The sequence below is a fragment of the Schistocerca serialis genome, chromosome 7 (genome assembly GCF_023864345.2).
Source record: "Schistocerca serialis cubense isolate TAMUIC-IGC-003099 chromosome 7, iqSchSeri2.2, whole genome shotgun sequence".
Classification (NCBI taxonomy): Eukaryota; Metazoa; Arthropoda; class Insecta; order Orthoptera; family Acrididae; genus Schistocerca; species Schistocerca serialis.
The window spans coordinates 547,864,056-547,877,053 of record NC_064644.1 but is presented as its reverse complement, the minus strand read 5'-3'; the positions used below and the strand labels follow the sequence as shown (position 1 = coordinate 547,877,053).

General features: G+C 42.5%; 1 protein-coding gene across 1 annotated transcript in view; it reads left to right on the top strand.

The window, feature by feature from the left end:
• Positions 1 to 12,998, top strand: part of LOC126413238 (semaphorin-2A-like) — a 1,385,371-nt gene that overhangs the window by 509,339 nt on the left and 863,034 nt on the right. Inside the window, exon 2 of the mRNA XM_050083137.1 lies at positions 9,550 to 9,637. Coding sequence (XP_049939094.1) covers positions 9,550 to 9,637 — 88 coding nt within the window. The remainder of the gene's footprint in view (positions 1 to 9,549; positions 9,638 to 12,998) is intronic.

The window sequence follows — 12,998 nt, the reverse complement described above, 5'->3', positions numbered from 1 at the left end:
TGCAGCATCAAAAGGTCTGAATGTTGGTGCAACTGCTTGTTGTGGCTGCATATTGGTGGAGTTGCGGCTGCCGTATCGTTTTGTATTGTACGTTGACTCTGGACGAGCTGTCCAAGGGCATCCAGTAACGCCTGCGTCTGCTGATTCTGTAAGCGATAAAATTCGGACAGTACATCTGGAGATTGTGGCGAAGCCACTACACAATTAAATCAGGGCAGTATAGTTAAGAACACTGTTTTTACTCGTCGCCAATGTTGTGTTGGCAGAAGAGCCAACACCGTTTTACTAGTGGAGGCCGAAATGCACGCGTTTTAGCTCACACAGGCTGGCGTGAGGAGGGAAGCACTATACTGACGTGAGGTCTGGAACATGACAAGGAATGAGATTTCAGAAAGCGGGCGTAATTAGTTTGATACTCAACTTTAAGCCATTAATGATGAACGTCGCTCTTGAACGTACATGATTCACAACATTATCTGTTCAGAATATATTCTTGAAGATACTAATTATAGTAACTGAATATGGCGCCTTGCTAGGTCGTAGCAAATGACGTAGTTGAAGGCTATGCTAAACTGTCGTCTCTGCAAATGAGAACGTATGTAGGCAGTGAACCATCGCTAGCAAAGTCGGCTGTACAACTGGGGCGAGTGTTAGGGCGTCTCTCTAGACTAGACCTGCCGTGTGGTGGCGCTCGGTCTGCAATCACTGATAGTGGCGACACGCGGGTCCGAGTATACTAGCGGACCGCGGCCGATTTAAAGGTTACCACCTAGCAAGTTGGTGTCTGGCGGTGACACCACACAATTAATCTCGTCTACTTTGCAAATGCAAAATATGAAGCACGTGGTAATCAATCGAAATTACCCGTTCCTCCTGAAGACCTATTTATTTCCGATAGTTAATTTATTTGAAAAACACTGAAATGTTGTTGACATGTTGTTAGAAATTGAGGAAGTATTAGAAGAAAGAGGAAATAACTCTGACAATTCCGTGAATTGAGGGTCGGACGATGGTAGATATGCTAACTAAAGTCCAAAGCAGGAATACAGTGCTTCCCTAGCCCAAAGAAAAATGGAGAGCAGTAGCTTTCAGTGACAAATAGAAGACTGCAGGTTTTTTTGTTAAACGAAAGAGGGAGAAAACGCTTAAAGTTAAGCTGTGTGCAAAGCCGGTTTCCTATCGTAAAATCTGAATGTGAATTTTATAAATGGCGGAAAGATTTGCATGCTATACAAAAGAGATGCCAAAATGAAATTCGCAAATTGTGACCGAAAAATTATTCGAAAGGTTTGAAACTGCTCGTGAAAGTCTATGCACCATTAGTGAGGGAAATCTAAATGACTGTGCCCCTATAGATAGCAAGTGGGATGAATTTTACTGAATTCCATTGTCCTTCCACCTACTTAAACAGATTGAGAAAACTATGTCGAAAAGGAAGTCGCAAAATTACGAAGTTTACTTGAGGTAAACATGCAGGACAGATGTGTTTCGCAGGTAGTACTACAGACAAATCTGTAACTTCTTGTTATCCCGTACAGTGCAGTGTATAAAGCCGGTCAGTGAGGTTCCGTGCAACAACTGCGTTCAGACAATACTGGATTATTTCGAACGAAAAAAAGTCATTTCTGGAGTCAGAGAATGCTATTACCCATAAGTATACAACAATACCAGTTATAAGCATCAATGGTTACTGTTTCAGCAGCTTCATATCTATCCTGACGAACCTCAGTGGCTCGCCGCTGTTGTCCGAGCGTTTCTAGGCGCTTCAGTCTTGTACCCTGCTGCTGCTCGGTCGCAGGTTCGCATCCTACCTCGGGCATGGATGTGTGTGATGTCCTTAGGTTAGTTAGGTTTAAGTTGTTCTACGTGTAGGGTACTGATGACCTCAGATGTTAAGTCCCATAGTGTTTAGAGCCATTTCATCCATTTTGAACCTCAGTGCAAATCAGGACCTCAAATAAAAAAAAAAGAACTGTTTGATTGGAAACGTGTTGTAATCGTCATAGCAAACTCTGGAAAAACGAGAGAGAATAATTTTCCATATTACGTCGGAAGCGTACTCATACCAGTTGCAGAAAATTACTCACTGCTTTTTTTTGGACTCTTGGTCTCGACATAACGATTTCTCTAAGTTTAAGCGGACGATGACAAGACTGTTGATGTAATTTAGATGCAGCCAAGATCTAATAGTGTGATTCAGCATCTCGATAAATTAACGTTCCGACAGTGTAAAGAATTTCTGAGAAAATTGTAGGACAATACAGTTTCCCACAACTCTTGTTATTTCAGGTTTATTAGCGAAACAATATAGTCATTTGTGCATTGACAGTTTGAATCAGCAAACGAAAACTGAACTCCGTCCGAACAGTCCTTGAAGACCAAACGGTGCCGAAATGATGACGTTCTACGAATTTTATCAAGTATGTCTTGTACACAGCACAATGTGTAGAACAACGTAAACGATCATTTCTTTCACCATCTTAATTCTTCCTTAGTAAAACTAATGATTACTGTGAAGCTGCTGAATGCATTATTTTTTTCTTTTGTCAGGTGTGCCTTTTCTGAAGAGAATGTTTGTTTTTGTCATCAAACAGACTCTTCGCGTTTTTTTATTGCTACAGGGAATAAATAAATGTTTAATTGTTCGTAAAGTATAGATTATTCAAAAATTATCATAACTGTGCTACAGGAATTGTTATAAAATATGTCACTTCAGCAAATTAACGTCCTGATCAAGGGGAGACGGAAGGCCTATTCCGCTAATGCTATTTTACCCTTTGAATAGGTACACCTTTCAAAAGAACTATAAGTGATAAAAACAATGAATTTTTTACTGCATACATATAAATATATGCCTCAATGTACAAGTAAAATGAACTTAATACCTCTTACGGTTTTGAAGAAAAAAAGTTATTCTTTCACTAGTAAAATTTAATTTTATTTTGTCCATTAATTATTATAAAACATTTTCTGATTTTTTAGTGGTTCTCAATTTAGTTGTAATAACTTATTACCATGCGCAGTACAAATTGACAGAATTTCATGTTTTTAACCCCATTAGTTTATCAAATAATGGTACCTGAAAGTAAAGAAAATGTAGTTTTGAGAAAAATCCATTTAAAGTTTAATACTGCAATTCTAGTATAGTTATTGATGAGAATTACTTACCACTAATATTTTCCTGCACCATGCTGAGCATCATCTGAATCATACCGATCTTCTTGTCCTCTCTTGGTCCCTCTTCTTTGCTGTCTGGCTTCTTTTGTGCGTTTTAAATTAGCAATATCTGCTTTGCGGATTCTCTACCTATTTGCACCAAGGATTTTGCAGTATTTCCACTACATTTTGTGTCAAATAATTCCAGAACATCCAGTTTCCTAATTACACCATCGCTGTAGGGAGAAACAGCATCATAAACACCAAATTTGAGGGTTGTAAGCTGAACAAATGCTGTTTTCGGTAATCGGTTACAAATGACAGTATTCACACATTCATTTAAATTTTGGGTTTTCATATGAAGACATTTCTTCAGCAAGGTATCTTTACAAAGGTCTCTAAACATGGGTTTAATTTCATTCATTAGTGATGCAGGTAAAGAATGTTTGTTGTCATATCTGGCACATCTTCTGCACTTGCAGGCAAATACCGTGTACTGGATTTTCATTTGTGGAAAGCTTATGGAAAAAGATAGCCCATACAGCTTTTTTTCATGTTTTCTAAATTCCCTAGATATCTTCTTATGGACAATCCATAATAATTCTGTAATCTATCTACTTCAACATTTGTCAGGCGACCTTTACCACCTATCCTCTTACTATCTTCCAATACTATGTTTGACACTCCATTCGATAATCTTCTCAACCTGGGCCCCATTCTCTTCTAGACATGTCCAATGCACTCTAATTTAGAAATTGTGACATTAGGACCATATTGCTGTTCTGAACATACCTGGTCATAATAAGCCTCGCCGTCACCGTCCCCAGATTGCACAGAGCGTCAGGAAAAGCGTCATACCACACGAAAAAATTGTCATATTTATATAAAACAAAACTGTTTCATGCAGGAAAGACCAGGCATTTCAAATATCCTAAAATCTAAAAATCGAATTTTTGAAGCCCACTTGCCTTCCGTCTCCCATTAATGGCAGTACTCTATAATGAAGTGTCATAGGCTGCATTGACTCTGTTTCTTCTGTTAGACATTTGTGTAAGAGTTACGTCTGCATCACATTAGCTGTCAGTATGAACTGCAACATATTACAAAAAATTAAAGATTTCGGAGCATTTTAGGTATGGTTTAAGCGCTTAAAACTCGGGTGTGTGCACTTCCGATTTCGCGCTACGTGATGCTATAACCTCATGCCGCAGCTGTGTCTGTTTAACCACGCGATATGCGGACGGGCTGCACAAACTGTTGCCATAATCGGTTCTCCGTGCGCCCGAAACGAGTAAATTTAACAGTTTATAAAGGTATTTGCTGTACGCCTTAGCAGCTAGAATTTTTCAAGAGTATTTTTTTTGCTGTGTTCTTCCTACGTGAAAAATTTCAGGGTAGGTTTTGACATGTATTTCACCATTGCCCTGTTACCAAGCGACCCTGGGGTTTACATTCGGCGATCACGCCATTTCATGTTCGATGCATTCGTTCCCTGTGAAGTGGCGTACGTTTATGTGGAACTGTGTCGCTACTTTGTCTTATATCACCTATGACGCAGTACTGAACTTTAGGGGACTGCTAAGTCGTTTTAGTGAAGAATACTGCGACAATCTTTGATGGAGACACCTTACTGTCAATTTGATTCGAAGGTGTTGCGGTAACCTATCTGTGCTTCTAAAATTTTGTCGCTTCTTTTACTGGACCTTTGAAACTAAATTTTTAAGAAACATACACTCCTGGAAATTGAAATAAGAACACCGTGAATTCATTGTCCCAGGAAGGGGAAACTTTATTGACACATTCCTGGGGTCAGATACATCACATGATCAAACTGACAGAACCACAGGCACATAGACACAGGCAACAGAGCATGCACAATGTCGGCACTAGTACAGTGTATATCCACCTTTCGCAGCAATGCAGGCTGCTATTCTCCCATGGAGACGATCCTAGAGATGCTGGATGTAGTCCTGTGGAACGGCTTGCCATGCCATTTCCACGTGGCGCCTCAGTTGGACCAGCGTTCGTGCTGGACGTGCAGGCCGCGTGAGACGACGCTTCATCCAGTCCCAAACACGCTCAATGGGGGACAGATCCGGAGATCTTGCTGGCCAGGGTAGTTGACTTACACCTTCTAGAGCACGTTGGGTGGCACGGGATACATGTGGACGTGCACTGTCCTGTTGGAACAGCAAGTTCCCTTGCCGGTCTAGGAATGGTAGAACGATGGGTTCGATGACGGTTTGGATGTACCGTGCACTATTCAGTGTCCCCTCGACGATCACCAGTGGTGTACGGCCAGTGTAGGAGATCGCTCCCCACACCATGATGCCGGGTGTTGGCCCTGTGTGCCTCGGTCGTATGCAGTCCTGATTGTGGCGCTCACCTGCACGGCGCCAAACACGCATACGACCATCATTGGCACCAAGGCAGAAGCGACTCTCATCACTGAAGGCGACACGTCTCCATTCGTCCCTCCATTCACGCCTGTCGCGACACCACTGGAGGCGGGCTGCACGATGTTGGGGCATGAGCGGAAGACGGCCTAACGGTGTGCGGGACCGTAGCCCAGCTTCATGGAGACGGTTGCGAATGGGCCTCGCCGATACCCCAGGAGCAACAGTGTCCCTAATTTGCTGGGAAGTGGCGGTGCGGTCCCCTACGGCACTGCGTAGGATCCTACGGTCTTGGCGTGCATCCGTGCGTCGCTGCGGTCCGGTCCCAGGTCGACGGGCACGTGCACCTTCCGCCGACCACTGGCGACAACATCGATGTACTGTGGAGACCTCACGCCCCACGTGTTGAGCAATTCGGCGGTACGTCCACCCGGCCTCCCGCATGCCCACTATACGCCCTCGCTCAAAGTCCGTCAACTGCACATACGGTTCACGTCCACGCTGTCGCGGCATGCTACCAGTGTTAAAGACTGCGATGGAGCTCCGTATGCCACGGCAAACTGGCTGACACTGACGGCGGCGGTGCACAAATGCTGCGCAGCTAGCGCCATTCGACGGCCAACACCGCGGTTCCTGGTGTGTCCGCTGTGCCGTGCGTGTGATCATTGCTTGTACAGCCCTCTCGCAGTGTCCGGAGCAAGTATGGTGGGTCTGACACACCGGTGTCAATGTGTTCTTTTTTCCATTTCCAGGAGTGTATTTTCTGATCCGGTAACTGAGGACGAGGAAAGTGCGACTCTGTTCTGCAATCGAGATATCAATATTAGACAGTAGAAAACGACAATAGAATAAACAGAAAAAACAACGCTTTTGATTTCGTGATATTTTCATCATTGAAAGAAAAGAAATGTTCTACAAGTAATACTCATGACTCGAAACCCTTTCTTTTCAAAAAACTCTTTTCTGAAAACTGTTAACATTAGTATATTCAGGGAAGACCTTCAGCGTTTTTTGAAAGTTGATTCTTTGCTGTTGCTCCCGAATTTATCCTATTATAATTTGATGTGTTTCCTGTAATGAGAAAGATAGTTAGAAATGATTGAACAGTTCTATGATACCTGTGTGTAAAGAAATGTTCTCTGCGTAGTAACTTAAAGAGGTAGAGATGATGAGATATAATTCTCAAGCACTGAGAAGTTGTTCACGCAGGAATGATTTATTTCTTGAATCATCAGTACGTATCTCGTGGGACACCCTTAGACGTCTCGTGGCAGAAAGAATAGGAAACATGAAATTAAGAAAGAATCATTACAACGACCTAAATTCTAGATAAAGGCAACGTCGTGTAATGTAAATAAACAGTTATCACATATCTCGTATCTCTCAGAACACCTTTTCACCATATATCACGGCAGCTGTGACTTCACGTATCAGTGCTTGAGTTAATACAGTTCGGTAGTGAGCTCACCAATCAGGAATTCCAACGTATGTCAGAAGTGATTCATGCGTTTTGGTGTCCTAGGGAATAAACACACACCTATTTCCAGTCCCACCACTCTATCGACTGTTGTAGTGTTTGACAGAAAAATTAGGAAGATGAATTTATTGCGAAAATATGAAAGTCGGTATAGTGGGCTGTTGGCGCGAAAAATGTCAAGAATCACAATTGCAAGTATTAGATCCACCCTCTGCATCCACATGGATACCCTGCAAATCACACTTAAGTGCCTTGCAGAGGGTGCATCGAATCACCTTCACAATCATTTTCTATTGTTCCACTCTCGAACAGCGGACGGTAAAAACGAACACCTATATCTGTCCGTGCGAGCTCTGATTTCCCTTATTTTATTATGATGATCGTTTCTCCCTATGTCGATCGGCGTCAATAAGATATTTTCGCATTCGGGAGAGAAAGCTGGTGATTGAAATTTCGTGAGAAGATTCCGCCGCAGTGAAAAACGCCTTTGTTTTAATGATGTCCATCCCAAATCCTGTATCATGTCTATGACACACTGCCCCCTATTTTGCGATAATACGAAACGTGCTGCTCATCTTAGAACTTTCTCCGTGTACCCCGTTAATACTATCTGGTAAGGATCCCACATCGCGCAGCAGTACTGCAAAAGAGTGCAGACAAGAGTAGTGTAGGCAATAACTTTAGTAGATCTGTTACATTTTGTAAGTGTTTTGCCAATAAAACGGAGTCTTTAGTTTGGCTTTCCCACAACATTTTCTATGTGTTATTTGCAATTTAAATTGTTCGTAATTGTATTCCCTAAGTATTTAGTTGAATTTACAGCCTTCAGATTAGACTGATTTATCATGTGACCGAAGTTTAACGGATTGTTTTTAACACTCATATGATTACCCTCACACTTTTCATTATTTAGAATCAGCTGCAAATTTCTGAACGATTTAAATATCTTTCTTAAATCATTTTTGAATTTGTTTTGACGTTCTAATGAGTTTACAGGACGATAAACGACTGCATCATCTGTAAATAAGCAAAGACGGATGCTCAGATTGTCTCCTAAATCGCTTATATATAAATAAGGAACAGCAGAGGGCCTGTAACGCTAACTTGAGAAACGCCAGAAATCACGAATGCAGTCAAATATGTAAGACGATACTCCATAAGCACGCAATTTCACTGCACGCCGCTCGTGTGGTGCAGTGTCAAAAGCCTTTTGGAAATATAGAAATACGGAATCAATTTGATATCCCTTGCCAATAGCACTCAACAATTCGTGTGAGTAAAGAGCTTGTTGTGTTTCACAAGAGCGTGTGTCAATAGCCGCGCAGGATTAGCCGAGCGGTCTCAGCCGCTGCAGTCGTGGACTGTGCGGCTGGTGCCGGCGGAGGTTCGAGTCCTCCCTCGAGCAAGGGTGTGTGTATATTTGTCCTTAGGATAATTCAGGTTAAGTAGTGTGTAAGCTTAGGGACTGATGACCTTAGCAGTTAAGTCCCATAAGATTTCACACACATTTTGTGTGTGTCAATAGACGTTTTCTTCGAGATAATTCATAAACCTTGAACACAATATATGTTCCAAAATCCCACTGCATATCGACGTTAATGATATGGGGCTGTAATTTTCTTGAATACTGGTGGACCTGTGCAGCTTTCCAATCTTTGGGTACGGATCTTTCGTCGAGCGAGTGGTTGTATATGGTTGTCAAGTATGGAGATATTGCATCAGCATACTCTGATAGTAACTAATTGGTATACAGTCTGGACCAGAAGACTTGCTTTTATTAAGTGATTTAAATTGTTGGGAAGGCTAACCAAAGGCTGCGTTTTATTGGCAGGACACTTAGAAAATGTAACAGGTCTACTGAGGAGACTGCCTACATTACGCTTGTCCGTCCTCTTTTAGAATACTGCTGCGCGGTGTGGGATCCTTACCAGATAGGACTGACTGAGTTCAAAAAAAGGTAGCACGTTTTGTATTATCGCGAAATATGGGAGAGAGTGTCACAGAAATGATTCAGGATTTGGGCTGGAAGTCATTAAAAGAAAGGCGTTTTTCGTTGCGACGGAAACTTATCACGAAATTCCAATCACCAACTTTCTCCTCCGAATGCGAAAATATTTTGTTGACGCCAACCTACATAGGGAGGAACGATCACCAAGGTAAAATAAGGGAAATCAGAGCTCGTACAGAAGGATATAGGTGTTCATTCTTTCCGCGCGCTGTGTGAGATTGGAATAATAGAGTATTGTGCAGGTGGTTCGATGAACCCTCTGCCAGGCACTTAAATGTGATTTGCAGAGTATCCATGTAGATGTAGATGTAGATGTAAGTTGCTTCACTACTCTGAGGGTGTACTTATTTCACACCGTCAATGCCCCTATCCCTAGTGATACGTCTAACATCATTTGGAAGCGTCCGCTGGAGTGCACAGTTTCTGTGTGCTTCGACGGCTGCGGTATATTGAACATTATCTGTGTCTCCCTTACGCCCTGTGAACACGCGCGCCTCGTCCCTCTGTTGCAGGCGTGGAGAGGGAGTTCTCGTGCGGCCGGCTGTTCTACCGCACCTTCCACCTGGACGAACACCGGCACGCCCTCTACGTGGGCGCCATGTGAGTAACCAGTAACAAAAGCGCAACTAACGCGTCCAGCACTGCAACTCATACTAGCTGCTGCACTGGGGTATGTACAGTCTCCTTGCACTGTGCGAGTGTGGGATTCATTTGCCCGCAGAGACCGGAAACGGTAACTAATTCTGCAGGCTGAACCTGAACATTTCCGAGGTGTTTCAGCAGTATTTTCTGAGTCTGAGTATTAATAAACTGCTAGTACGACTACTCGGTCCCATTCGAAGGTTGCTTATCTAACGGTTACCAGGCCAACAAAAAGTCGATTTTCAGTATTTCATACAGTTAGTTCGGGTTTGAAAATTTAAAGTACTGTTATACTCTTACTCATTATAAGGCATAATTTAGAGTTAAAGGTTTAACGCAGTAAGTCAAGAGTATTTAAGTTAGGAACTGGGTATCAGACTAACTCACAGTGTCCAGAGTACCCAGATTATATCCGTGCAGATCATATTAGAGAATGAGACTACTAAAAATTTACCTGTCTCAGTTACACTTTCAGTTGCGTGAAACTGCTTGACGATTTTCGATATTACATCGTTTTCAAATGCAAAAAGGAGTATAATCATGATATAAATAATTAATGGTCACATTAATGCCACAATGAATCTGCTAACGTTTATGGAGAAATCTTACAAAACTAAAAAAGAAAAATATAAAAAGATTTTCATGTTGAAATACTGTTTATATTACTGACATAAGGGTGCATCGTGCCTTGTCATCTGCTGTGAAGCACCACAGGCAAGTGCAGGGTAATCTTAATGCTACGTGGTCTCAACTCAAGACAGTAACGAGATGGTTCTAGTGTAGTAATATGTCCACCAGTTACCTATACACTTGTGTATAGAAATTCTAAAAATTTAAAAAATGACTGAAATAGCAGTAAGACTACTAAACTGTGTGAATTAAATTTATCCTCTAAGCAACTGCATAGTAAAAGAACCAAGAGGAGTTACATCTCTAACCTATACTTACTGAGGCAAAATACAGTTGCATGTTAACTTTTTCCAATTTTTAAAGTTTCCGTACACTAGTGTATAGGCAACTGGTAGACATGTTACTACGTAGCGCCTTTCTTTGACCAGCTTAAGACCATGTAGCATTACAATCAATTTGCCCTTGGCTGTGGCTGTTGGCACCAGATGAGGACCCTCCAGGGGGCTCGCCGCTCTTTGGTGGGTTCGTGCTTGGCTACCACGGGATCCCAGCCTTTGCAGCATCTTTTCCCTTCCGTGCTGCATGTGCGGAAAGCCATCAATATACCCCACAAACTGTTATGGGCGTTAAAGTCGCCCAGTAAGAGAAAAGGTGGTGGCAGTTGGGCTATGAGCTCAGCCAATACATGCTGTGGGATATCAACATCCAGTGGAAGATAGAGACAGCAGACAGTAACAGCCTGAGGCACACTTCTCATTATTTAGAATCAGTTGCCAATTTTCGCTTCCTTAACTCTCTTTACAGCCAATGTGTACGTCTTGAAACACCTTTGGAAGCTGTCGCTGTTCAGGTTTGGTTGCCACTGGTGCCTTCATCTTGGCCTTCGTGGGTGATAAGGTCAAGGTGATGGTCTACCGTTTTGACGTCAAGCCCTATATCTCTCCCCCGCAGCGGCAACCTGATTATCTCTCGGACCCTGTTGAATGCGCCGGACGAAATGAACACCTTAGCACTCTAAATTGGCACGCAGCTCGTCATCAGACTGCAAAAGGAGGTCCCTGTGGAATATAACACACTGGACAGTATTTAAGCACTTATGGGGCGTGATGATAACAGAAATATACCCCAACCTGTCACATGCGAGTAATGCCTGTGACTGGGCAGAGGATGCTGTTTTTATGAAAACTGCCCAAGAGCGCGTTTTGGACAAGCCCTCCACCTTCCCAAACATGTCCTCTAAATGCTCTACAAAGAACTGAGGCTTCATTGTCATGAAAGACTCCCCATCAGCTCTCATACATACTAGGTACTGGATCGAATAAGCTTCACTGTCATCCTTAGCCTTTAATTCCTCCCATGGTGGGGCGAGGGAGGGAAACGATCTGGGGTCATACTTATGAACATAGAATTGCACCCTCATACGCTTAGAGACTGCTGGCGGCTGGCCACCAGCAACAGAAGGTGTGCCACACTTCATTACATGTTATCCGCCCTGATGCCACCCATTTCGACCTAGGGCTCTCCCTACTGGCGCCACCTGGCCGCAGCAAGGGCCACCTGGCAGGATGGTCATTGCCAGGAGTCACGATACTCCAGTGAGATTGGCATCTACGCCTTGGCGTACGTGGGGAGTTAACGGCGCAGGCATCAGCAGCGCGGTACCTGTGTTGTCAGGGGGCTACAACCAACAGGGTACATGGCGGCTGAAATATTATTGTATCTCATTGCTACCTATCACAACCCCTCGGGAAGCATTAAAGATAAACACCAGTCCTAATTGTCCAATTGTACAGTGACCTGCTTCCAAATTACATACAAAAATAACCACTATTTCAGTATACATATAATTCGAAAACGATGCTTTGCTGATTAACATTCTTCTTATGTGAGAAACACAATATAAATGTGAAATTAATACTGTAACTAATCGAAAGAAATGTAGCACATGGTCAGAATGTACCAATAAACCCATCAGTATAAAATTACTACAACAAATTAAATAGAACATATAAATAAAGCACGTTAATTGAATCTCCGATATATGTTATCACTAAAATTCAGGCACTAGTTTATTTGTTATAAACAAATTTAGAAATGTAATTGTTACCTGTAACATAATTAGTCGCAAAATATTATTTAACTCGTAGCTAAGTTGAAAATAGGTTCACCTTGATCAGCACTGAGATTGTAAATTTTTAGCAATGTGTATCTCATATTCGGTTTATCTTTTAACTGTGTTTTTACATCAAATTGTAATTTTCATTGTCTGTAATTGTTAACAAAAGTATAAATAGAGGTCACGCAGGCGCCTTGGGGCACTCGTTTTTTGGCTAGGGTTGCGAGCAAATGTATTGTAGGGGACTCTGTGTCGTTTGATGTCAACTTTGGGTACATGTGATGTAACCGATACAGTTCACCAGGTTCGGACACCAGAGTCCTGGAAATATATTGGTATTAAAACTGCACTGTACTTTGGAATTTATTTGGGAGTCTTCCGCAATCCTTTTTATAAGCTGCACAGCGACGAGACACGAATCCAGGAAGTTTACAAAACCCCGAGAACTAAACAACTCTCAATGTTGGTAGAATTGACGTGAAAACAACAGCGCATCGACTGGGCATTTCACTCAAAACATCTGCAACGCGGAGGTGGGAAAATATAAACATCTCAACGTGGTGGAGGAGCTGG